This window comes from Fringilla coelebs (assembly GCF_963513975.1).
Source record: "Fringilla coelebs genome assembly, chromosome: 6".
NCBI lineage: Eukaryota > Metazoa > Chordata > Aves > Passeriformes > Fringillidae > Fringilla > Fringilla coelebs.
Genome location: NC_140034.1, coordinates 35877526 through 35904011, shown reverse-complemented (window position 1 = coordinate 35904011; position 26486 = coordinate 35877526). Strand labels below are relative to the sequence as shown.

Here is a 26486-nt window from a genome sequence, read left to right as displayed (position 1 = left end):
TATTTCCCAAGTCTTCCTTTTGCCATTATATAATTGCAAAATGCCTCCCCCATAATTGTAGGATGTCTCCCTTCTTCTTGCCTTTTAACATCTCCAGCCAGATGCAATTCTAGAGGGGCCTTTCTTAACACTATCCCTGCAAGATCAGAAAACAACTCTATGCTCTGTTTGGGTCATCTGCCCCTGCTTCCACCCCTTCTCCACTTCCTGTTTGGGCTCAGTTAGGATCTCCCTGCTCATCCACACAGGCCTCCTACCACCTGTACTTTACTTTCTACTTGTCAGGATGGACCTCTCTTTAGGTCTTGCATGCAGAGACAAACGTTAACCCCCCAAAAAACCCCAAACCCTCTTCAACAGAGGTTAGTCAACTCAAACAAACCTGAACTTTACAGTGAACACTCTTCCAAAACAACAAAAAACCCCCAAATCTCTGTTTCAATCATAATTGATAAGAAATCAATTTCAAAATAACAACACACAACACTGTTCATGAAGTGTTTTCTTTCTGAACATCCTATGCATTTTTTCCTGGTAATCTTCATTGTGCCAGCTGCTGTTTCAGTATAATCTCATTTTTTGTGCCTTAATTATACCTTATGGGTGCTTTTGCAATGGGCTTTTATTGACTCTTTAAAGGAACACAAAAATTAGCTTTTAGAAGAAAGTAATTCTACAAAAATCAGTTGAAGCTCTGTTGGTAGGAAATACGGCAGCTACTTAAAATGCCTTAAGAAAGGAATCTTACTCATTAAATGCTGAATAAAAATAACTAGAGTGCTTATGCCTCCAAGAGCTTTAAGTGATGGCTTTAAAATAACGTAATAAAGGCAAGATGAATCAGGATCCATGCAACTTTTATTTTAATAATTAGACAAATACATGAAAATTTGCAATAATCTATCAAAACCATATCTTATCAAGAACTGGAAAGATGTTTAAAAAACATTCACATTTAATTCAGGTTATGTACAAACCAGTGTCTGTAAAAAAGAAAACAGCAAATGCTTTGAGTGTAAAAGAATTCCGTTCTAGTTTGTTTCAACATTTCCAATGACCAAGTTACCACTGAGATGCAATCACAGTGCAGACATGTTCCACAGTCTATTAAACTTGTTTCAACAGCATTGTCAGAAGTAATTTTTGAAATAAAGCATTTTCATAAGTTTTGTTGAACAGTACCATCAACCCAAAATTTCCTTCTGCATATTTAATCCTTGACTGCACTAATGGCAGAAGAGTTGTCATCCACAGGTCCAGAGTCCATGAATCTGTATCACTATAGGTACAAATATATATCTATATATCCAAGAAGCACCAGCCTCCCATGCCTGAAGTAACCTGTGTCTGCTTTGTACATTGAGGAGATCAGTCATTTTTAGCGGAGCACAGCCCTTGATTTTTTTTGCTCAAAGAAGTCATCATCTACCCATCCAGAACTATTGTCAATGTGCTGCAGTATCAAATTCTTACATCTTCAGGATGCACCTCACACAGATGACACTTGAATCTGAGTGTGACCATAATAGCCATACACAAGTACAACAGCACCCTAAGCCTTTGCTGTAAAACCAACTTCCAGGGGTCTCTTTCATTGCCCTGGATTAAATCCCCCCATAAAAGGGGAAAAAAGAGGCAAATGGAGGAGCCTGGAATTTAGGAAAACTATTATGTCTTCTCATTTATATACTGAATTGAATCTTAGCCAAAGAAGGAGACCTATTGATGTAAGCTGAATGGGGAAAGCTACTGTGATAGCCAGTTTCGAAGTATGAACACCAGAAAAGCCACACAACAGCTACAAGTCAATCTGCCTGAGCACAGAAGGGATGAATTTACTCAGGTTACAGCATCGTTCTTTCAGAGCTACAGCCTAATGTGCTGTCATTAACATACTAATTTAATAATAATGGCAACTCCCTCAAAAACACAGACTACTTATGAGAAATCTTTCAGTTACAACAATCTAACCAAAGTGAATCCTCAAATTACACTGGTGTTTCAAGACAAAGAAAAGTGACACAACCTTCACTCTTGTGTAGTAACAACCCAAATGCAAACAAAACCTATTGGCAACTGAACCTTATTTGGACCTATGTTCTGAGATAATCCTTAGCTGCAAGATCTCATCTGAAACATAAGTTACCATGATTTGGCCTGAGAGGGCAAATCTGGAAAACTTCATCTGGCTTTTGAAGGCGTACCTAAGACTGGGTAATAAGCAGTGTACTTTAACATATAGCTGATTATAAAAGCAACTTCCCTTCTAAACTTATTTTGTGATTCAAACACAAACTTGAACCACTTCTGTGAATATAAATTTTATAGTCTCTGCTACTGTAACCCTAGCTCAGAAATTAACACTTCAGAATAACAGAAGCAGCTCTGGGAAGTGGAAGACTGGTAGTCTAGTGTTGGAAGGTTCTGAGCTCCTCCTTGGGTTGCACATCTAACATCCATTCAAGTATGTGAAAAGGCTTTTGTACATTTCTACATACTCTAAAGCAACTCTTTATGGAGCTAATGCTCCCCTCGTGCATATCAAAGCCAAAAAAGAAATAAGAGAGATGACTTCTGCATTTAAGTAACAACCCTTAACTGAGAGCCAGCTCAGATACACAAATGCCAGCGATGCCAACTCCTAGCAAACCTGTTCTATACAATGGAACTATAGCTGGGATGCCCAATAAAACATATGAGGTTTTTTTTTTTTTTAGATATAATGCTCAGGGAAAGAACAAGTTACAACGGTATAAAAACAACTCAAAGTCTTGGTAAAAAACCCCCCAAACTCAAAAACCAAGCAAAAAATGACAACAGAAATCTCTAAACCCCTCACCAACCAACCTGTTTTAAGTCAGACTGCATTGCAACAAAATACGGAGCAGTAATTTAAGCTAGAAAACACAAACAAGTTTGACTTGAAAAGTCACTGTAAGCAATTTTGATATAGTTGGTTTATTAATGCTATCCACAAGGAATCAGCACACAAATGAGATGAATGAAAGTACTTTAGATGAGACAAGACAATGTATTTTATGAAAATGTAAATGCTAACACTACAGTTAACAAGTCATACTGGAAAAGACATATATTACCAAGGACAATCAAAGAAAGCCTTTCCTAGTTATAAAGCAGATTTATACATCACAGTCTTTCTTTCTTTACTTGAGCAATGGTTGGTGAGCATCTCTGATGTTTCAGTCCTATGAATCTATAGGCATTGAAACAAAACCCCAGGAAAAAAAGGTAAAGGGAGCTAGTGTTAGGATTTTGACAGTTGCTCTACTTGGCAAGGACTCTAGTATCAAGATGCAAGTAAAATAGAATGCCCATCTACTCCCTATGGCTCCCAGGAAAAAACATTACTTGTACACAGTAAGAATTTATGGCAAAACCAACTTCATCTCACCTGTCTCATTTCCAAGCAATTATTCATAAATTAGTTCTTTCAAATGAAGAAGAAATCAGAGTTTAGCAGTTTTAAGGTTTGAACAGACTCTTCTTATAAGAAGTTCAAAATCTCCTATCTTCTTTTCAGTGATACTGAATTCTTTTTCATTATGCCAATCACCAGTTCCTCACAAGAGAAATAATTAAAGTGAAGAAGGTCACAAATTTTGCTCCTTAGTGACATTAAGCAATCTCTCACCTAACTTAAGCATCCTCACCAATAAAGATACTGCACAAAAAAAAAAACCTTGCCAGCCTGAGGTGTTAGATAGCTGAGGGACCAATATTCAGGTCAACAGAACTCTAAACCATGTTTTTGATGACCAAGAATTTCAGTGATGCAACAGAAGAGCTCCTAATAGCACTTTGATCTCTAGATCCGGCAAGCTAAACTCCATCTGGGATTGCTGCAAACACCTACTTATTTCATAAGAATGCCAACAAGAAGGAACATCCACCAGTGATGCAGTCCGTGCTGTTAGTGACTATTTTCAAACACGGGGCTTGAAATGGTGTTCTAGCAAAATGATTTGCAAGAGCACAAAGAGTAAGTCCCAAAACTGCTTTTTAATGTAGTTTATTAACCTTTTAGAATGTAGGAGCCAAATTAGGACCTTATGATCCTCTACTGCCAAATAATTCAGTCCAAGTCTAAGCAGCTAAATAAACAGGATCAGGTGTACAGAAGGTGCACTCCATGCTTGAGAATGCAAAGTATTAAAATTGAGAAGAGGCTCTAGTTCCAGTGTGGGAAAAGAAAAAGAGTTTTAGATTTACTAAACCAAACAAACACACTCAGGCACGGAGGCTATGAAGTCATGGAGCACTTTTAGAGTGACAGTACTTTCTCCCTTTGTCGAATTGCTACAAAGTCCCTTCCCGTTACACAGTCGGGGCTCCACTGTCAAAATATCACTGCTGAAGAAGTCCAGATTGGGCTCTCTCTCTTCAAGCGGTTACAGGGACAAGTTCCATGGGATTTGTCAGCTTCCTCTGTTAACATCAAGGAAGTCCTGAGCACCCTTAGCGCTGTGAAAACAATCAGCCTGTGGTAAGAGATCACATTGCTGGTGGAAGCATTAGCAATTTTCACACAGGTGGTCCTTACCAGAGATATGTATATCAGATGACCTCTGATATAACAGCACCTGGCTTAGACTGGCCGTCAGGAAGAAGCCACTTTCACACAGGAAAAATCATATGGTGCCCAGTGCAGCAGTTGTCTCAGGAAAAAAACCAAACCAAAAACCACCATCGGAGGAAGTTGTCATGATTCCGCCTTGGAATCTTGAGTATTTAACTTCAGTCTGGCTTGAGAACTGAGGGAAAACCATTTCTCCTCCTCCCAGATTTGCTACAAATATCCATTTCAGAATCATGTCTGCTAGATATAAAATTGATGGAATGCTAGCTGGTCCATGAATGGTTGCACCAAGTTATCTGTAGCAAAGTAAAAAACTAGCCCAAAGGTTATGGAGATTGGAAGAGCTGGTAAGGCCTTCTTAAAGATGGCAAGAAGCAGAAGTGTAAGGCACAAACCCTGAGGGGAAGAAAAAAAACAAAACACAAAAGACATAGGGAGAAATTAGGGAACTCTGACTAGCAAAAAATTATATAAAAAATATATGCATAAATATTAATGTTACAGGTTATGTTTTATGTCTTCCTAAATTAAAGGCTCTAGTGACAGATGTACAGCCAATGAAAATCACAGCTAAAGTCCTCACCAGTTTTCAGTCTGGCCACCCAATAAACAAGATCAAAGAGAAAATACAGCAGTTACAACTTTCTCCTTGATGAACATTACAAACTATCCCTATTATAGTTTTACATTATACTCACAATTAATATGGCTACAAAACATGCTAAAGTTGTATTCCAGTCCCCACTTGCTGTTGCAGAGGCTTTGCCAACGAGGACACTGTAGAAAATAAAGTCTCCTAAACCGAGCTTTACTCCTCCTGTAAAGTGAACATATGGCAGCACTAAGTATCAGTCTACTAACATTACATGTCAGTAATTATCGAAGAATAATACATATTTACATTAATTATTAACAAGACTTGCTAAAAACATTTTATTTTCAAAATTAGTACCATTCCTGAATCAAGTGATAAACTCCTGTGAAACAAGATGGCTAAGAAACAGTACGCGATTCCATTAATTCACCCTTTAATTAGAATTTCCCTATTCTCCTATTTTCCTGGACATATAAATGCAGTATATACAAACTCAGATATCTGTAATTTTATTTGTGGAGGGGTGTTCACTTTCGGTTGTCTTGTCATATTCAACACAATACTGAAGAGCAATTCCTTTAAACTGGCTGAGGGAGGGGAAAAAATAAATCCCTTGCACAAGACATATTATTTGCCAGTTCAAAATCTATAAACTGTGAAATATCCCACTGCTTCCCAATTTTCCTAGGGAATTCTTGTGCAGATAGTTATTAAAAGTACTTGTGTGTAGGTACAGAGCATATCACAAAGGCAAAAACTCAAGATACTTAGTACAAGATGTGAGATTTAGGAAAATTCATTCTCTCTTATTCTTTTATATAGTAATTACCACTTTAGCAACAACTCTGGAAGCACAATACTCAATTATTTCTGCAAGTACTGTAATGCCAGTTCACTTTCTGAGCTTTTAGTACAAGATCTTAATTAAGAAGGGCCAGCATCAGGTGTTTATCAGCTGTTTTCATTTGGCCTACTAATTACTTTCCCACCTCACTACAGTCCAGCCCAACATTCACTCTGGAGTTCGAAGAGGAACTAAGAACATCAAAACATAGGTGGATGTCTGATTAATTATGAAGGCGGGGGGAGAGGGGAAAGGAAAAAAGGGAGAAAATGCCTGAAAGAAAAAAGGCCTCCAATAAAATGCCTGGAATTGTGCATTAATGAAAAGCTCTTAAGCACTAAAACACCCTTAAACTGCTGAAACAGGCCTTGGATGCTCCAGACCTGTAGTAAACTAATGCTGGCTGACAAGTCTGACTGGATCATTACTACTCACTGCAGGAATACAGGAAGGAGAAAATTATTAGCCCGGCCAGACGAGAGTTCTAGTTAAAAAATTAACTGAAATAGCTGCTTTGCTAAAATTTTTGCATCTTAATGTTATTTTTTTAAGCTCTGGAAATTAAAAAGTATTTGCAGCATGCTGAATTTGGACTTTTTTAATAAGCAAATTTTAAAACTGTTCTTAAAGTAGAAGTCTCTGTATTTCAACAGAGGAGCACCCGATGATCAGAGGAAGCAGCTGCACCTGCTAAAATATGGCAGTATCACATGACAGGCACACCCTAATTTATTTAGAGCTTTGCATATCTAATAGCAGCTTGAACTCCAAGTGGAAGTCTGATGAGTCTGTTCAAACAGGTATCTGAGTACTGATATCATACACTTTCCAAAGATATTTCACTTTACCAAGATGCTAGACAAAACTAAGCAAGCCCATTGCATTCTGCATTCATTTCAGTTTCCAATCAGGTTTTAAACATTGCTTCCTACCAAGTGGATCACAGCAGTTTAATCTTGAGGCATAAAAAACCTGTTAGTGACTCCATTTACAGGGCCTAAAATCCAAAAGAGGTGATATACAGCAGAACACTGCATGAAAAATACAAAGGCTAATGGAAGGGACCGTGTAATGGTCTGAAAACAGCTTGTGCAATGAAAGTTTTGAGTCTGTGTATCAAACTGAAGAGCAATTTAGCCAATATTACTCACTCCTGCAACAAAATGAAATGCTATCACAAAGCAACACCATTATTCCTATGAGGCATATCAGTATTCATCAGGAGCAAGTGCATCTCTCTAGCTTGCTAATAGCTCACAGAAGCCTGCATCTGTCACTGATGAATCCTGCGCTCAGGATGCCTGACTGACTAGCTTCAGATTTAGTAAGCTTTTCAGAGACAGTAGTCCACACTCACGTTCTTCAGGGTCTTCACTTGTTTGAGAGTTACTGGGTAGAGCCTGAACAGCAGCACGTGATTCGGGGGTTGATTCAATGGGTCCTATTCTGTTGTCCCTCTGTTGCTGCCATTCCTGACTAAAGCCACCATCATCTGCTTCAGCATCGTCATTCTGGGCCCGGCTTGCTGGAGCTCAAAGGAAGAAAGGCATTTAAGACTCCTCCAAGAATGTGCCATCTAAAACATGAAAGTCTCTCCACATATAAGATCACAGAAGAACAAGATAGAAGTATTCCATAATACTAGCAACATCTAACATGGGCATACACAATCCCAAGACATCCTCTCTTTGGATTTTAATATTTACTTAAACATTCAGGAGACAACGTACACTCTGCAGTCACAGCACCTACATGTTGCACTCAAGTCCTAGTATTCAGGAGTATATCCACATGAAAGTGGAAGTTCTGTGGTGACCTAACAAAGACCACAATTTAAGGAATAAACTATCATCTAATATTTAACTAGCTTCTTTAGTTGAAATCGACAGCTTAATTTTCCAGTAAAATAGAAAACTTTACTGAAAGTTACATATACATGGACGCCTTCAAGCATGGTAAATTCAGAAACTGCACTCTGCTTTAGTAACATACATAAATAAACAAACTCCATGTTTTAAACACTATCTGCATAGCCAAAAGGGCTTGGTGTATTTCTGTCTAAGACAAATATAAATGAGTTGGTATTATACTGTATCATCCCATTTTGACAAGCAGTTGAGCTCAGTTGATAGTTTTATATTGAGTCATTTCAACAGCAACATCCCAGATCCCAGAAAAATGAATGCAAGAATATTAACTGCACAATAAGTAAACAATTTTTCAAATTTTGACAAATCCATCAATTCTTAATTAGGCCTCCATGCTTTCATTCTTTACAGCTCCCAGGACTCTTAAAAAACTAAAAGACAAGTATCCCTAAACATGTATTCCAATAAAGTGACAAAAGTTTGTCAAAGCAAAGCTCACCTTGTTTATCAAAAGCAGAGTTTTTGGACTTCCGTTGGGCTTCTGGATCTTCCTCAGCCATGTTCACAAGCCATATCATTGTTGCTATCAAAGAAATGCAAACCACAACAGCATAGCTAATTGTATCTTCAGATGTGTGAAATTCTGAGATAGCATCAATCCATTATTTCTCATTTTTCATGGTTTTTTTGGATACAACTATCTTTTCCAACAGGCAATTTTACTCTCATTAAAGCACAATAATATCTGGAACACAGCCAGTACCGGCAACAACACATTTACAAAAACTGGTGAATAAAATTTTATTTCTACTAGATTTTGAAAAAAAAAAAAAAGGTAACAGCTGTTGCCAGACAAATTACTTCTACATATGAGGCTCCCTCTGAAAATAAAAATTTTCTTTACTCTTTTTCATTAATCAGTTCTTTTATCTGCAAGTAAAAAGGTCTCTAAACACTCTTAGAGAGTTATGTCAATTCAGAGGCAGTATCTACATCAAATTGTTCTCTGCCTTCACCATCAATCCTCCAATCTGGGGGTAACCAAATGTTGTTAACATATAAAAAGTGTTTTTTAATTCAAGCTCTCAGTGTTTAGTTAGTTAGCAGTTAGTTAACTGCTCCTCTCACAAAACAGAGTAAAAGTATGCTACATTTTACTGATGCTGTGCAAGTGTGACAGATAAGGAAAGTCCTCCCCTTTCTCCACTGTAAGCTTGTCCCTGAAGTGGCCAGTCTGCAGCACACTTCCTGCTTTCAAATACAGGCCTGTCTGGAGCACCAGCAGCATAATGACTTATGATTAGCCTCTTTGACTGTTATCCACGCGACTACGAGTAGCAACATGGAACTTCAGACACAATGGAATTATGTACTAATTGATACACAGGACACAACAGAAACTTTAATTCAATATGTTATTTTTCACAACTGCAGGGAGAAACAATTTGTCAAAAAGGACAAGCCATTGAGAAAACAGTCACAAAAACAAACCTCTTTCTAGTAATTTCTCACATTTCTTATACTAAGACATGGGTTATTTAAGGACTGAAAGCTGGTAAATATTTTCTGGAAACAATTGCTCCCTTTGAACAGGCTTAATTCACAGCCTAAGGACATAGTACTTCATCCAAAACAAGGTCTGTTACCATTCTTCCTGTTTGTGTTTTGGAACAAAACATGCTGGTTTTTATCTTGAAATGTCTCAGCCAGATGATGTTTCATATTTTTCAGTCAACAGTGAAGCGAAAACTGAGGCCCAAGTGAACAGATCAAGAATTCAGCTGAAAAGCATCTTATTAAAACCCAGAAAAATTAGAAGATTGCTTCAGATGAGTGGGTGATTGCAAGCTTAAAGAATTTAACAAAATGTACTTACAGGAGTAAATAAGTGCTGGAAAGAGTGTTTCATTTCTCTCTTGAGCTGTTTCAACTAACATACGAAGAGGACCTTTAGGACACAGGACAGCAATCAAATCTGAAAGGAAAAGCAAACAGATCTTACATCCCTGCAGACATAGTTATGTTTCTTTTCTATAACACTTGGAGACTTGAAGTAACAAAATGCACCCTGCCTAAGGATTTCAAAGACAGCCATTGGCCACAATTCAGTATCCTACAGCAATGCTTTTTAATATTCTCAGTTATGCAACCTATTTTACATATTACTTTAATATGCATACAAATTTTAAAACATTATATTCCTCACTTAAAATGTTATGCAACTGGAAATGTACCTGTGTCTGTATGTTGAATAATTCAAGAAAGCTACTCTTCAACTACCATCTTGGAAACACCCAAGCTTGCCTTCTATTAGGAAAGCCTTTTATAATCTAAGTTTAATGCTAAAAGAAATTTTAAGACAACAGGTGAAGCTTACTTAATTCTTGTGAAACAGGCATATTGGGATAGAGCTATAACATTGCTACTGCCTTTAAATTAATTTGAAACTCAATCTGACACTGAAAGGAACAGCTGACTTGCCAGGAGCTGTGTGTTGCTCAGAGCAGGCCTTCTGCACCTGAGCCAACTGCCCTGGCACCACCGCTGGTCCCACTCCAGTAAAGAATGGGGTTGCAGGCTTTGAAAACTTACATCCCCTGTACTCAAAAAACCACATCATGGTCTTGGGAACTTGATCTCAAGTAATTTCGTTTTGCTATCACCGAATAAAGGCTGAATGCTTGAAGCACTCAGATTTGTTCCAGTTGCATGAAGGGTGGAAATGGGGCTGGGGGATGGGAAGTTTTTCTCAATGTGCTTTGTGATCCATGACCACACACACAAGGGACAATTTTCCTCTCCCTGAAGAAAGAGGACACTTAAGGAGTACACTGATGTATCAGAGCTAATCAAATCTTATCAACCCCTGCACTTACATCTGGACAGATTCTCAGTCTTTATCATGATCAGTGACTATGAGAGCACACATTCAGCACACTTACATGCCTCCAAAAAATTCAAATTAAGAGCACATCTTCACTTAGCTGTAATGTTTTAATTATGTCTACGTAACTGAATTTTAGTCTTGCCTGGAAATTAAATCAGTATTTAGGATACATGATTTTCTTACCAAGTGCTCAGTGCCCCCTAAAGCTTTAAGGAAAAACTACAGCTAAGTTTCTCTCAGCCATCATTCTGAAAAAGAGCAGTATGCAACAACTACAATGAATAAAAAAAAAAAAAAGCACCAATGAAACACATCTCACAACCATATCCTTTTAAATATAAAATAACTTTGAGCAACACAAGCTGCTCTTAATCCTTCCTTCCTTCCGTCCTTCTCACTATGTTATCAGGTATGGATCAGGTTGTTTCTTCTATGTCCACAAATTTGAGCAATTCATAGGCTGGGCAAATCTATATTTGCATGGGACTGTACAGAAACAAGAAGATCCTAAATTCTGAATGTACAAGGGATTCCAAAGATTCTTGGGGAAAATGAGAAGCTGAAAGTTCTCCACCTTCATAAAAAAAGATCAAAATGGGTCTCTCTCATCTCGTCCTCTCTTGAATTACTTCAGCTCTCCCCCCCAAAGAATCTAGAAAGTCCAGGGAACATGAAAGAATATAGGATCATACAGTAATACAGAGCCCTCAGCTGCAGGGAGCTGGTCTCAGTTTAGGACCATGATCTTATTTATGAAGTCCGTAATCACCTTATCTGCTGCTTTGGATGATACAGACACACACACTTTTTTTTTAAGGTCTAGTCAGGTAAGTGGAAAAGTCAGGGAATAAAAGAAATTCCTACCACAGGACCGGTTACTGTGCCTTGCTCCCAAACTTACCATACACTGAAATGACAGCCAGGATAAGCCACGCAGTCCATTCAGGAAGGTACTTAATGAAAACCAAGGCCATGAGAGCACTTATCATAATGAGATATGCCTGCTGGAGACGAAGAGGACCCTTCCAATGGATACAAATCATTCCCACAACACCAAAGTTCCAGATCATGAGTGCCACTGTAATGTAGTCCATGGCAACATTATATGTCTTAAAAACCTCGCTAAAAAAAAGGAAAATAATATAGATGGCATTTGCTTGAAACAATGGAAACAAATTACAGATGCAAACTTCAGAATACCTTTTAAAAAATGTTCATATTCAATGTAGTGGCATAAATGTAAAATTCTTTCTCCAATTAATACTTAATCATTCTTCACAATAGGATAAATTTTGCTAGTATTTGCTTCACACCAACTCTTTTGCTTTTTCGAAAAATTTCATTAAGTTTCTATTTCCTTCTCAATCAAAGCAGAAGCTAACAGGAAAAGACATTACTGCAAAATCAGTCATTTTGATTGTGCTCATAACTTTTAAAAATCAGAATAATCAGAACTTGTGAGGTTGTAACGGATCTTTAAAGGCAGGCAAAGATCTCTCTCTACTAACATGCTGCCTGTAGAATGCTTTGATAACTTTAAAAATACATGTTTATTCTATTATTCCCCATAAACACTGAAGTAAAAAGCTTTATTTTTGGATGAACCATGTCCCTGTCACACCAAATACTATAAACTAATTAAGAACCTCAATAACTAAAACCAAAATAGACAATGCCATCATGAAATGACAGGTGATTTCTGCTGACTCAGGGAAGAAATGGCTGCAAAGTCTTTTTGCAGAATCTGCTGCTATCAACTCATCAAGCCACTAAGAACCCTATAATTTGCATATACTTTCCTCCAGCAAACTTGTTGTCTGCAACTGCCAGCTGACCTTTGAGATGTACAGTGTTAACAGGATGTCCCTTACTGTCATCATGCATAATTGGTCTACAAGCTCCCTCACTCTCTGAACCTCTAGCAAAAGGAAGCCAGCACTGCTGTTAGGGCAACAGGGACAGATGAAGGAACTGCCTTGTATTTCAAAAACTATTGTTAAGGTTAGAGAAACTACTGGCCACAAAAGGCATCACAGATCACTTCTGGCAGTGACTGAACGGAAGACCACATTCTCCTTCCAGAGACCAAATTAAATAAGCTTCTTCAAAGAGAAGTGTTTGTCATCAAGTGTCATAAAAACATATAGAGTATAATAATTTCATTACATAACTCTAGCTACAAACCCTGAGGAGTCTGCTCATTTTTGAGAATACTGAGTATTTCGGCCAAATTTTCTTGATGTCTGGACAAGGGCATGGTTCCAAATTTGAGAAGAAAAGCACTGAATATATTTTGGTGAATAGTAGATTCTTTTCAGCTGACTCCACCACTTCCATGCAAACAGCCTTTGCACATACAGCTAACAAAGCCATGATGTAAACAACTGCCCTTGAGTCATATGTCAAGGAAAAATTAGGTTATCAGAAGACATGTCAGCAGAAAACGCTCCTCCCAAGATAAGCTTATTCTGGTAAGCAAGATGTGCTTATTCTGGTGATGCATGCGATGGACACACCATCTGTACCTAATCAGATGCATTATAAACCTATGAATCACTCTTTCTTTTATGTGTACTCTATCAGCCTATACAAAACTAAAAATTTTATTGCAATAGCTTACTCACTATCATTCCTCTTAAGATTCAAGGCTTATTTCTAAAATACATACATACATAAAATGATACATGAAAAATAGTATATTAATGGTTTAGTTCACTTACCCCAGGTAGATGAATGAGAAAAAGAAAAGCAGCAACAGAGAAGAAATTATAAGCCAACCATGGATCACCTGGAGAAGAAGATATCAATACAGATGTTTTTAGACTTGTTATTTTAAATTTAGCATATATTAAAAAACTTTTAAGGTTATTTTCCCTTTTGTTTAAAGCAAGAAAATTATTTAAGATATCTCCCTCTTTGGTTGGTGCTACATTCATGTTTAGTCTATGCACATTGGTGTGTTTCACTTCACCCTTATGAATTTTAAGTGCTTTGTGAACTTTCAGAAGATACTCTTTAGCTCTATTGAAAACTACTGTTTGCATGTTTTTAGACCATTTTGATACCAGTGGCATTACAACATAGCAGAGTCATCCAGCATGAACACAGATGGAAAACATGATTCACTTTTGTGCTGCTCTGATTTCAAATAATTTTCAGAATGCAGTTATAGAATTAAATGCTGGAAACCAGAAAAACCTTCAGTACTTATCTGCTGAAATGTCATTGATGAATGACTATATAAGGATTTTGATATTCTCTATCAGTCATCTACAGACATAATCCTTAATTTTGATATGAGAGTAGACTTACACGCCCAACAATTCAATAAAGAATAGTTCAGTGATGTACTCAGCAAGGCCACTCAAAGATTTAAACCCGGAAATGACAGGCACTCAGACTGACAGAAGTGCACTTTTCTGGTATTTATTGTGCAAAGTGAAAAAAACCACGATTGAAGATGCCTTTAACTCAAGTAATGTCTTAATATCTCTTAACTGAGAATTACCATATATTTGTCCAAGTCCCAGCACAGAATCTCTTCTATAAAACCTGACCCAGTATTACAAGTAGACAACCCATCAGAAGCAATAATCTAGAAATCAAAGTTACATAAGGAATCCTGCTTTCAACAGATACAATCAGTGGGAAATTACCTGGCTAAATTTGCTATATTTGTACACCAGATTACAGTATTCAGAAACTGTTAAAAAACACGTTATCTTATTGTCCTCTTCTTAAAGATGTGTAGTACAATGCATCTGATGTTCTTAAAATATTTAGCAAAAATTAGCTTAAAAGCAAGTATGCACAAAGTATGTACATATGCACAAAGACTAAAGGAATCACACTTATGTGATGCAACCAGGACTTTCTGACAAACCAAGAATCCAGCCATTACAGTTAGAAATTTAGTACATTGAATCTAATGACACATTTTTCATATGCATTTTTAAAATTTTTGGCCAATTATGAAACATTCACTCTCCTCCTTTACATTGCTTCTCAAAAGAGGTTAAAATTTAACTTTCCATCTAATAAAACCTGTCATTTAACCTCCTGATCTAACAGACTGGCTTTTGCTAGTATGTTCTCAAAAAGTCTTAAGAAATTCCCACATGCAATAAGCAAGGAGCCTGTAAAGATGCTGCAGGAAAACTGCCAAAGTATCTGTCTCAGTATTTCAAACTCTCACCACTCACAGCAAGTGGGAGAAAGAACCTTTCAAAGGTGAATATCAGTATATATTGATTCAAACAGAACCAAATTTTCCAACAACTTGTAAAGCTACTAAGCAGGGACCCAACAAGAGTAATTTTATTCCTCTGTAAAATTAGTTGAAACGACTTTAAGAAAACAGCAAAGAAAGCTCTCTCATGACTTCTACCTGAAGTTTTTATATTTGTAATATAAGCTCTTAAACGTCTATCATGTAAGAAAATAAAGTGAACAGTAATGTTTCATCCTAAAAAAATAGTGAATGTTGACAGTGTCAAACACCAAGGCCACAGTCCAGCAAACTTCTACACAAGCCTTGCATAACTACTGTCAACAGAACTAGAAGAGGTAGTTTCAAGAGGTGATCTAAGTTAGCATTTTACACACAGATGTTTGTTGATTCTCAGTATGTATCTCATTTACTATAGTGTTTTCCAGATCACGGGTCCCTTTTCTTACACGTGACTTTTCCAGAGTACTTCTGGTAAGTTTTGCTCGCTGTTTTCCTAGCAGGGTACCACAACAGGTTTTTTGCCTTCTCATTAAAGAATTTTCATTCTTCATTTAACAACAACTTTGATGCTAATTGATTGCTGGTATAAATTTGGCTTTACCTGCTACAACTTGAATAAAAATTAAGGATGGGCTGCAGGATACAGAGAATTAAAATGAGCTACAGCAGTCAGACTTTGGTTAGGCAGAGTGAAACAACAAAGAATGCAGAGAGTAATAAATTAAAAAGAAAAAGCTAATCAAATACAATCCCCTTCAAAAATGCTGTTTGCAGTTAGATTGAGGAGCTAGAATCTATCATGTACAAGACAACCACACGAAACTAACAACAGTGAAGCTGAAGTAGTATTTCCTTTCCTCAAAAGAGTTTTCAGATAAAAATCTTGTGAGGATAAGCAAATTACCACTACCAGATGAAGACCTAATGGTCTTTCATTATAAATTTCACTCCTCATAATCTGGACTACAATCTACATACAGAATGTAGGTTGCATGTCATATTCTATGCATATTTTACATGCATAGAATGCATGTAAAATAGAACTTTATTGCAGGTAATGACATTTCACAGCATTCTGATATAGCAGCATAGAAATACTGATGGGAAATTTAAAAATAAGTTAATTATTTAGTGTAATTAGCATAAAATATAACCACAGGAAATTTATGGTATGTAATAATTCTAATTCTTAGTAGAACAATTATTTTTTAAGGAAAATGTGCTGTGCTTTAAAAGGTTAAGAAAGAAACCAGAAATGTGAAAAGCTTAGTAAAAACTAGTTGTTGCCTTCAGCACCTGAGGAGAACCAAGTGGCTACTAAGGAACCTAGGTAAAGCACAGTAGTTGACCTCATTAGAATGAAGAGAATTGTCGGTTTAACCAGAACACTTTGTCAGTTCGGATGTAACACCGCACTATGATAAAAGTGAAGGTCCATATGTCAAAAATCAGTATTCCACAATGTATACAGAATCAGGCAAAAATTATTTCCCTGCCACTCCACAGATAATTTTTAAGGGGTTTCACGCACAGACATGAAGACCAAAACCACTGTTCCCTCTTGAAAACAAAATGAAATGAAGCAAACCTTTGAATCCCACTGGTGTTTTACAACTGATTCAAGGTCCCGGCTGCACACCAAGAAGTTTTATTATGCTAAGCCTTGTCAAATGGATCATTAAGACCAAAACAACCCAGGAATTTTCATGGACAACTCCTCCCATGTAGGTGGCCCTGCAATTAATTATGCTAAGCCTGGAGTTGCCTAGATGACATCATTACAAGATCGAAGCCTTTCGAGCCTTAGAGTCTCTGTGTTTGCCACACGAATAGTACCTGGTGTGTACAGCCACGTACACTGATGGGAGACATTTGTATCGGGGACACGGAGGGAGAGGGGGCCCACAAAATAGGACCAAGTCTGTATTTCTTAACCACAGAAAGATTTCAGTGCACAAAAATTTCAAAAGAATAGAAGCAATGTATTTCTAACTGACAGAACAGATGGCAGTGATAGCACTAGGCCTTTGCCCTGCTTTGTGCCAAATGAACAGAAGTCACAAAATTGAAATGGTGAATTATATCACCAGTTCTGCTACTTTCACTCACTCATCCTTCAAAAGCTTTCATTTTGTTCCATTCTCTAAATAATCTGTACTAATAAATAAAACTAGCACAACTACTTACCTTGTAGCACCTGTATTTGTAAAGCACAACCAGAAGGATGGTCATGACAATGATAACGCTGATCATGATGGCTGCGTTAAGAATAGAATTCAGGGCTCTCTGTCCGACTGTCTCTGTCTCTTCTGTGAAAGGAGTGTAGATGCTACAAAAACAAAAAGTCAACTGAAATGACACTGAATGCACCGATGTTTCTGGTATGTGAGGCCAACATCAAACAAAACTGCAGTAATTTTTCAATTCAGAGCTGTAAAAGCACATTACTTTCTACGAAGGCAAAACTTGAAAAGTGGCATAGTGTCATATTAGGCAAACTTGAATTCCTTGGAACACCTGCCTTTCCTACATTCTTAGATTACTACTGCTTTCTGCTTTGTAAAGCAGATAAATCCCACAGCAGCCCACAGTTTGATATGGCTACTCCCATGCTGTGTGTATCTGCCACTCTCCCACAATACCACTCATGTGCTGACCAGTGCAGTTGGAATTTCACCTATGCGTTCACCATGAAAGGTTCCCCTGTGATTTCAACAACACAATGTATGGGCTCAACTCACTCTTTCATAAAGAAATACAATCTCCTGGGGCAACTACTTCATTGTGGGGTGGGAATAAGAGACAGAGAGAAATTTTTTTTTTTTATCGTAAAAAAAAGTCACGACATGCTTATACTATACAAATATTTCAAAGCTAAACACACTCTGAATCATTTTGTATAAATGTTTTCACAGTGGAACTGATCTTTAAGGTCTATTCTAACTCTTAACATTCTGTGATTCTATGACTTGCTGCAGTTTCTGACAGGCTCAGTATTCTTCCTTTGCCCCCTTTCTCTCAAATTAGCTTTCACTGCAATTGGGGTCTTTTTTTGGCAACATTAATATTTTACCAAAATCCCAAAAACTTCTACAGAAACATCTGCCAGGAAAGTTTCTATAACTTCACCAGAAGTGAACCTCTTGAAGTTATATTCCCCTTGCATTTGAATTTATCAAACAGCATGAGCAAAACAGAACATGGCATATACGTTACTTCATTTATACTACTGGTTTTGTTCCTTTTCCAAAACTCTTGTATTCTAGCATAGTACAAGTGAAATGGCTTTGGCTCAAGATGGTGTTTATTTTACAAATACCACACAGCAGGATAGAGTATTAAAATGACGATGAGGATTTGAATCAAGCTGTAACAACCAAGATATTATCCCCACTGGTCACCAGACAAACAATAAATGTCAATAGTACCACAAAGAGAAGATCCTAGTTTCTGGAAGGAATAAAACAAAACTATCTTTGGAAAAGCAGAAAACAGAGGCAAGAGGAAGTTCACTGCTTGAATCAGACTCCAAAAGAAATGGGAGTTTGAAGAAAATTATCTAAGTCCACTAAAAAGATAGGGGAAAATACTGATACATACAGCTGTCCATCCTTGCGTGTATAAAAGCTGACAGACTTGATAGTTGCAACAACAACCACCATGCAAAGTGTGACAGGCACAAACAGCATAATCACATGTTTTGCCCCATATTTCAGTGTTAGCTCTTCATCTTCTTCTTCATCTTGCTCCACCACCCGCTGAATGTTGTTTTGTGGCTGCCCATTGGTCTCCGACTCGGCATTGTCATTTCTTCTGCGCTCACTATTATCATGGCGACGTCTTTCACTGTTGTCATTCTGCAACACAAAACCCAGTGTCCTCAGCAACTCTCCACAATCATGTGCTTGTAAGTTAAGCTAAAGATGACCCTGAGGAGGAAGCATGTAAGATAATATTTACTGCCAAGAACACTTGCTACAGCGGAGATTTAAACAGTAGTAGTTAACTGCATCATAGTTATTAAAAGAATGGGAGCACAGGGTCATGTTAGAAACATTTACATTAAAAACACCAACAGTCAAAGTAGGCTGGTGGCATCTAAGAGCCTTTCCTTTAAACAGAATTTAAAAAGATGAATAAAGGCATGTCTTTCCCTCTGTTCAAACTACAGTTGGTAAAAGAATGCATGACAGTAAAATGCCTGTAACTTGACAAGAATGAGCTGTATTGGCCCTTAAAAATAATGCCAAACAGACATTTAGGATTTCCTCTCCATGAAAATCCCAAGAAAATGTCTCCTTCCTTTATTGTGTTACTTCCACTAGAGTATCCTAAGTAGAATATATATTAAAATGGATTTTCATGAGGTATGGTGTTCTCATGTTTGTAGTAAAAATAACACAGAAATTATGATCAAACTCAGGTTATTCTCAGTCTTTAGACTGCTACTTGATCCCAAAGTTTCAGCATGGAAAGTTAAGCATGTAGATTTTCTTCTTTCCCAAGGAAACTACTGCCACATCCTTTCACTAATATTGAAGAAATTCCACCACTCTTACCACAAGTATGAAAGAGCTTCCTGTCCTTCCTACTACTGAAACATGAAGGGTGTAACACATGAAACATCAAGCATATAATTCAAACACCAAGACAGTGGTGAACTTCCAATGGAAGCAAAAACACAAACTGGGAACATCACCTATTAGCAAGTGATCAGGCCTGCACTCCAAGCTCCTTGGTGTCACAAATCTTTTGCACCCTCTTCAGGAAGCACCATGAGCAGGGGGCATTCACCTTTTATACATTGTGTTCACATACAGAGAGCACAACAGGAGAGTCATCTATGCTTTACCTTTTCTGGACTACAAAGAAATAAAACCATTACCAGACACTCTAAACAAGCACTAAAATGTGACAGTTGATACAGACCATTCATTTTTTTTAGTGCATTACCATGTCCAAAATCAGTACTGTTCACATTCAAGAGGTTTAATATGGGAGATAAAAATATTTTTGATCCCTTAAAAAATTAATCTCATTTCTTCTGAATTACTTCCTGCAGAACAGTTCTGTTTGACTAAGTGCACTAAAGCAGCATTAGATTAAAATGTACAATAAACTGAAGGATGATACCTTTTGCAATACCTTTAAAGCATCATTCAGTTTTCCTAAAATTGATCTGGACATAAGACAGGGCACTGAAAATAACCTAATGATCTTTTCCTTAAATATTCTTACTCAGGTAGTTTTTTCCTTAAATGTGCAATGTTAAAGTCTAATTACCTGACCTCAGTAGCATTCCCAAACATAAGTACTGACTTGTATCTCATTAATTCACTGCAGTTTTTCGATGAATCAATAATAATTTTACAGATTCTCTCTACAGGATTTTCCCAGCCCCACCCTCAGAAAAGAGAAGATGGTAAGTACACACTCAGAAACTCCTAGTGGGGTTTTTAAAAGCACTTAAGTCATTAAGGAGCACAAGTCCCTGGACTTCGAACTGTAAATACTGACACTGCTAAAACCCTGGTTGAAGCTTTACAACTGCCCCAACTCATGAAAAATTTGCTTTTACAAAGCAGTACAAAGTAATAATATGAACCAAATGCTCTGTCTATTCCTTCCTTTTTTTTGGTATCCTCAGGATCAAGCTCAGCAGGGTTTCAAGATCTGTCCTCTAAGAAAATCTGTTCCACTTTTCAATAAGGAAATGGAACGTAAGAGGAGAAAAAAACCCAAACTAAAATTGTTTAAATTAAACAACTAAAACTAGGACACAACTAGGTTTTCAGAGTCGGGGTTTTAACCTCACTTTGAATTTAATACCATTAATTTGAAATATGCACTGAAAAAGAAGCTGGGATCAAAATTATTTCTTACTAAATGAAAAATTTATTATAAATCACTTGGACTTTTGCATAAAGTCCTCACATACAATTATTGAAAGTCAGATAGAAATGGGAATAAGGGAGAATGCAAATAAAGAGGTCATGTTTAATTAATCTGAAATGCTGGCTACAACTAAACCTATTTCTGTACAGATTACAGCAGAAATGTAACATTTTTCACTTTGATAGTAAAATACTCCATTTCTCTCAGTCTACAGGAAGACAACAATAAACTTAACCATCTAAATAAACTGCCTAAGATGATCATAAGTAAAAATACACTTATGAACAGAGCCTTGGAACTCTGCACAAGCAGAGCAGACCGAGTACTTCAGTTTCTGCACACTTGCTGAATGTGTAGCTTTTTCTCTGCTGTAATAACAGTCTTGCATGAGGAAGCACTTACCCCATCTCTGGAACAGAAATATATTGAAATAAGTTAAAAATCTACAGCTTCACAGAGCAAACACAAAAACATCCAAAGGAAAAAGCCTGATCAACTAAGCACTCCACTACAAAAACCTGTTACATCAAACAAAGAGAAAAATGGAAGAAATTAGACCAATATGTATCATTTTACTCCCTTCACTAGTTAGGAACAAAGATGCAATTAAAAAAGGCCTTTACATACTAAAACACAGTGCATGAAAACCAGATCAGCATCAAGAGTTACACAAGTTATTCTCTCATTTGCACTTAAAGCTCGAAAATAAGCTGTCCTTTCAGCCTACTAAAGTGTAGCTAAACGCGACATGTGTGTGCCCCACTGCTTAAAAGAACAAAGTGCACTTATATCCTACCTGATCAGTATTAAACAGAGCAGAGGCCATGGACTCTTGCTGAAGTGGAAGCAAAGGAACAGACTCTTCACTTTCCTCAGACATAGTTAAAAGTGAAAACTCTGAAGCTAAAAAGTCAGTAACACCTGTTGTAACACCGTAAGCAAATGTAAGTTATGAACTACGCGCTTTCAAGCGAATACACAATATCAAAAGCAAATGATAGTGGTTTCTTTCCCTATCAGGAAAATAGTTAATAGTGAACCCAGACCAATGCCCCTGAACCAAGAGATAAAAACACAGCACATTTGATAAGAAGTTTTTAGCTATTAAATCCAGATTTATCCATAAGGAGCAGACCACCATGCCAGTGGTGACAGTGGGCATGGACTTCATCAGCTGTCACATATCCCACTGATGTTAAACGGTAATTATGCTGTGGCAGATATTGAAGACTAGGTTGAACTCTTAGTGTGTGGCTAGACAAAGAGATGGCAAATTACAGCACTTAAGGATTTCACATGCTGACTTGTTAGCCACAGAAGCTAGTATACTTAAGCAGGAAAGGACTTTTGTAGGTGCATACAAAAACAAAGTAGATGTGTAAAGGGGAGAAACATCATTATAACTTAGTATCAAAACTACAGTTACTTAAACATGGAAAGGAAAGGCACAAGTAGCAGTTATTCATCAGTACAGTCTGTTAATGTGAAGAACATAGAACCCCCTTTGCTGGTAAGGAGCACCACCAAGTTATCTGTAAGGGTGGTGAGCCCACAGCTGACTACTGAGCTCTGCCTTTTTAATCTGGCAGAAGTTTCCCATAACAATTAATCTCTCACCTGTCCAAGAGGAAAAGAAACCTTTTTCATTTCCTCTGAAGTAAAAGGAGAAGGGATGCAGTAGGAAATGTCCCACTTTTCTAATTTTTCAAATGTTTTATATTGTTATTGATAAAGCATGATGCTTATCTGAGGATTTTTCAAAATTCTATTTAAACTGCTGATTGTACAGAAGACTTGAAGCAGGAATCAGAACATTCTCTTGAATTATTGCTTTAGACATATTTACAAGTGGCCCAGCCTCACAAAAGCATTTCCGTGCCACAAGGAAACCTGATATTCAAGAGCTATAGTAGGAACAAAGAACAGTGTGACAAGTCTAAGAGCCTGAGCACCACACCCAAGTAGATCATCTAAACCTGATTTTTCCAAAATACATATGGTACAACAGTAGAGTTTTAGCAACAAGTATGCACTTAGGTCTTTCAAAGCAATCATATAAAACTTCAGGTTTTGAGTTCCTCCTCCCCCAAAACCTCAAGAACCAGGAGAGCACCTTGAAAATTATTTCACAAGTACGACAAGACAGAGCTGTTCTTCCTGCATAGGAACAGTCCTCCAGCAATAGCAGTAACAAAACTCAGGCTTCAAGATCTACCTAGACTAAAATTAACTCTGTGACTGAGAAATCTGTGAACCAAGCAGACCACAGCCAGGCAGATCATGACAGCTCACTAAATACTGTAAATGTCAGTGTTTGATACTAGAGTGTCTGACTTTTTTTTTTCTCTTGATGGTTTGGTCACTCCAACACCACTTTAAACTGGTGGGGAAGTCTTATTTGTACATAAAAATGAGTTTGGAACATCAGATATTTTGCAGCATATTTCTTTTGGCACTGCTTATCACCACAACAGTTCAGAAAGATAAAATTAATCCCAACAAACTATTCATCCCCATTTAACTGCTAGCAGGTACTAAAATTGTTTATTACATACAGTGTTGCTGAGGTGGGTATCAGGGAAGTTTTCTGTCAGCTGCCCATGCTGAAACTGGGGCAAATGCGCAGACAGCTCTGTCATTGGGACAGTCCTCTGGGAATTCACTTATTTCCACACAAAATGGACCTTTCTTCTTGAGATGCTGAAAGGAAAGAGATGTGTAAAAAACCTTTGTTCTTAACATGAACAGGTTTTCCCTCCCCTCCCTACTCCAGTTTCTGGAGTTCACATATAACAAAGACAACGATTCTGTATTTAACCATGATACCAAACTATCACATCTACTAAGAGGTCATAACAGGGATTTTCCAGCACAAAAATAAGGGCCTCTAAGTGTTATCAAATTAGTTCATCAGCTACAGAAATCTGTCAGCAACAAACTAATAATTTAAACACTTCTTTGTTCCTTCTTGCGCAATAAATGAGAAGCATTGCATACTTGCTCAGAGCACAACTTCCATGTTTTATCTCAGCAGAGCACAATTGCTCCAAGTTGTTTTGTTTTGGATTGCTGATAAATTTAACAGTAATTTTCAAGGATGACTGAGTTACACATGACTATCTAAAATCTAGACATATCCTTAATACTGTGATGCTACAGAAGTGACCTGGCGCTACACAAGACAGTATTTCAGCTGAGCCTCAAGAACTAACATGCATTCAGTTCTCTTTATGTACCAGCTACATCTCCATGCCACGTGTATGTAACAGCTTTATATGTTCTTCTGTAACAAAGTCAGATGAGAAAATTGTCCTATGTGAACTATATGTTCCATAACAAAAGAGGATACAGCAATATAGGGGAAAGAGGAAGTTTTACTGAACTAAATAAATTTCAGGAAAGAACCCCATGATTTTAAGAGAAAATGAGCAGGCCTAGATAAATCACAGGCTTGGTCACACAAAAAATAAATAATGAATACACCTCAAGGGTAGAGTGCCAGTCCCAAGTGAATTTCAGCACTCACCAGAACTCCTTACAGTAATTTTATTCACTAAAATGGAAGAAAACAAATCCAGGAAAAGAAAACAAGAATATTTTTCTGCTGCTTTAGTATAATCAGCTCATGTATTGAGAGATCTTGAAAAACTCTTACAACAGAGGACATCACAAAGCAAAGCCGCTCACTTTTGGCAGCAGAAAGAAACAAGTGCTGCAAGACAGCATCATACTTAAAGAGTGAGCTAAGCCTATTTTCATAAACAGAACAGGAGCTGTTTCTCTATTTACAAATAAATATGTACCTAACAAGACCAGGGCACAGTGCTTACTAACTTTGGCAGCTAACTTAGTGAAGAGCCAATAGGAAGCCACACCAATTTAACGAGTCTACTGGGAGCAGGCAAACTGTTGGGAAAAAGAAAGTAAATGCAGTATTCACTAGAATAGCTCCCTTTCACATCTGCCATTAAAAATAAGGCACACCTAATTTAAAATGCAATTTAAATGTAATATCATATGAAAATAAGTATTAATTACACTACTCCTATTTTAAAAGTTTTACTCTAATTCTTTGGTTGGGCTACAGAATGTTGTTTTAAGGCTGCTACTGGCAGTAATTCTCAGTAACAGGGCAACTACAATGGAAAAAATTGAAAATTTTCAACCAGATGTGGACTATCAGAATGAGATTTTTCACACAGCAGCATGTTAAAATTCTCCTTAAATTACTGTAGAGTAAACCAAAATGAAACACCAACCACAAAATCCTACTTATAGACTGGAAAAGAAAGCCAGTACAAATCCACCAAACAAAAAACCCTCAGCTACTGATAAGCTGAGAGAATCAGAAAACAGGGAGGAGTAACTGATGGAAGAGTTGCACCAAAGTTTGAATGACAGACCTCAAAATAAATGTTTTGTTAAAATCGATTTAGGATATCTTCCCAAACAACTTTATTTTATATTTCTAAATAAATGAAATTTTTATTTGAAATATAACTATGAATGAATGAAATTTATAAATGAACTGTGTATATACAGACACAAACTAAAACTTTGCTTGTTTTACCTGAAACGGGACTCACCAAGACATTTTTTTTCCTAATGAAGCTGTTAATGTTAAAATAGCCTGTCTAAAAAAGTTCTTCCTCGCTTCCTTTGGCTTTCCTAGGTCAGAACAACAGGAATTACAACTGTCGCTGTCATGCGCTTACATGTAGCCTAATAAACAGAGGTGACACGCCAAGTAAGCTGCTCGCAGAAGAGAAAGCAAAGCAAGTATCGATCAGACAAACGCGGGGCGGTTAACCCGTGCTTTCTCCTTCAAGTGAGCAGCAAGAAGCAGCTGCCACCGCTTTGAGGGCACCCCCGCCACCCCCGTCCTCAGCCCTGCCTCGGGCCGGAGCAGCCTCGCCGCAGCCGAGGCACGGCGGTCCCAGCCCCTGGGAGGCCTCCGCGGCGCTGAGGCTGCGGGTCAGGCCCCGGCCCGACGCCGCTCGGTGTCAGCAGCTCTGGGTAGCAGGAGAGCGGCAGGGACCCTCCCCGGCCCGTGGGCGTGTGCCGCAGGGCTCGCCCAAACACCGGGCCCGGCCCGTCCCGTCCCCGGTGGCGCAGCGCGCCCGGCCCCCCAGCGCCGCCCGGCCCGCCGAGCACCGCGCCCTCGCCCGCCCCGCCGACCCCCCGCCGACAGACGGACCTGCACGGCAGCCCTGCCCGCGCTCCGCCACCGGCTCCTCGCCGCCCGCAGCACGGCCCCGCTCGCTTCCGGCCCGCGCCCCGCCCTGCCGCCACCTCACTTCCGACGGGCAGCGAAACCTCCCCGGGCCGGGGCAGCCGCCGCACCGGCACCGGCAATCACGGGGGAACGCCTCGCAAAGAACACGCTGAGGGCTTTGCCGTCAGCAAGGGCCGGGAACCAAGGCATGCAGCTGGGAACTGAAGAAAGGCAGCGGTTGGGAGAGGCTGGCTGGACAGCAGAGTGAACACTCGCTGAGTCCAGCCGCGAGGAACCGTGCAAAAGAAATGCAGCTCGACATTTTAAACCTGGTGTCAGATAGAGAGAGGTTTT

The 26486-nt window shown here is 38.2% G+C and overlaps 1 protein-coding gene across 4 annotated transcripts; it reads right to left on the bottom strand.

Annotated features, from left to right (window-relative positions):
• Nucleotides 1–848: 848 nt before the first annotated feature.
• PSEN1 (presenilin 1) lies at nt 849–26194 on the bottom strand. 4 transcript variants are annotated; one of them, XR_014616239.1, is made up of 12 exons: nt 26115–26194; nt 23473–23617; nt 18623–18879; nt 17210–17351; nt 13512–13579; nt 11693–11913; nt 9781–9879; nt 8404–8487; nt 7394–7567; nt 5296–5414; nt 4562–4993; nt 849–4482 (listed from the first exon to the last, which is right to left on the bottom strand). XR_014616239.1 is itself a non-coding variant. In XM_084207830.1 (11 exons), exons 2-11 carry the CDS (start codon nt 23554–23556, stop codon nt 4838–4840), a joined length of 1404 nt encoding a protein of 467 aa, XP_084063956.1. In that variant the 5' UTR covers nt 23557–23617; nt 26115–26194; the 3' UTR covers nt 849–4837. The 4 variants fall into 4 exon arrangements, 3 of the variants coding, with proteins under 3 accessions (XP_084063956.1, XP_084063958.1, XP_084063957.1); XM_084207830.1 differs by having other exon boundaries at nt 849–4993; XM_084207832.1 differs by having other exon boundaries at nt 849–4993; nt 7394–7561.
• Between the last annotated feature and the right edge of the window lie 292 nt (nt 26195–26486).

Excerpts from the sequence above, each read along its gene's own strand:
- PSEN1 (XM_084207830.1), bottom strand. The coding sequence starts at position 23,556 with ATGACAGAGCTGTCTGCGCATTTGCCCCAGTTTCAGCATGGGCAGCTG. Across the intron at positions 11,914-13,511 it reads TTCTCATTCATCTACCTGGG|CGAGGTTTTTAAGACATATA; the intron begins GTAAGTGAACTA and ends CCTTTTTTTTAG. Across the intron at positions 5,415-7,393 it reads AAGTGAAGACCCTGAAGAAC|GAGGAGTAAAGCTCGGTTTA; the intron begins GTGAGTGTGGAC and ends TTCACTTTACAG.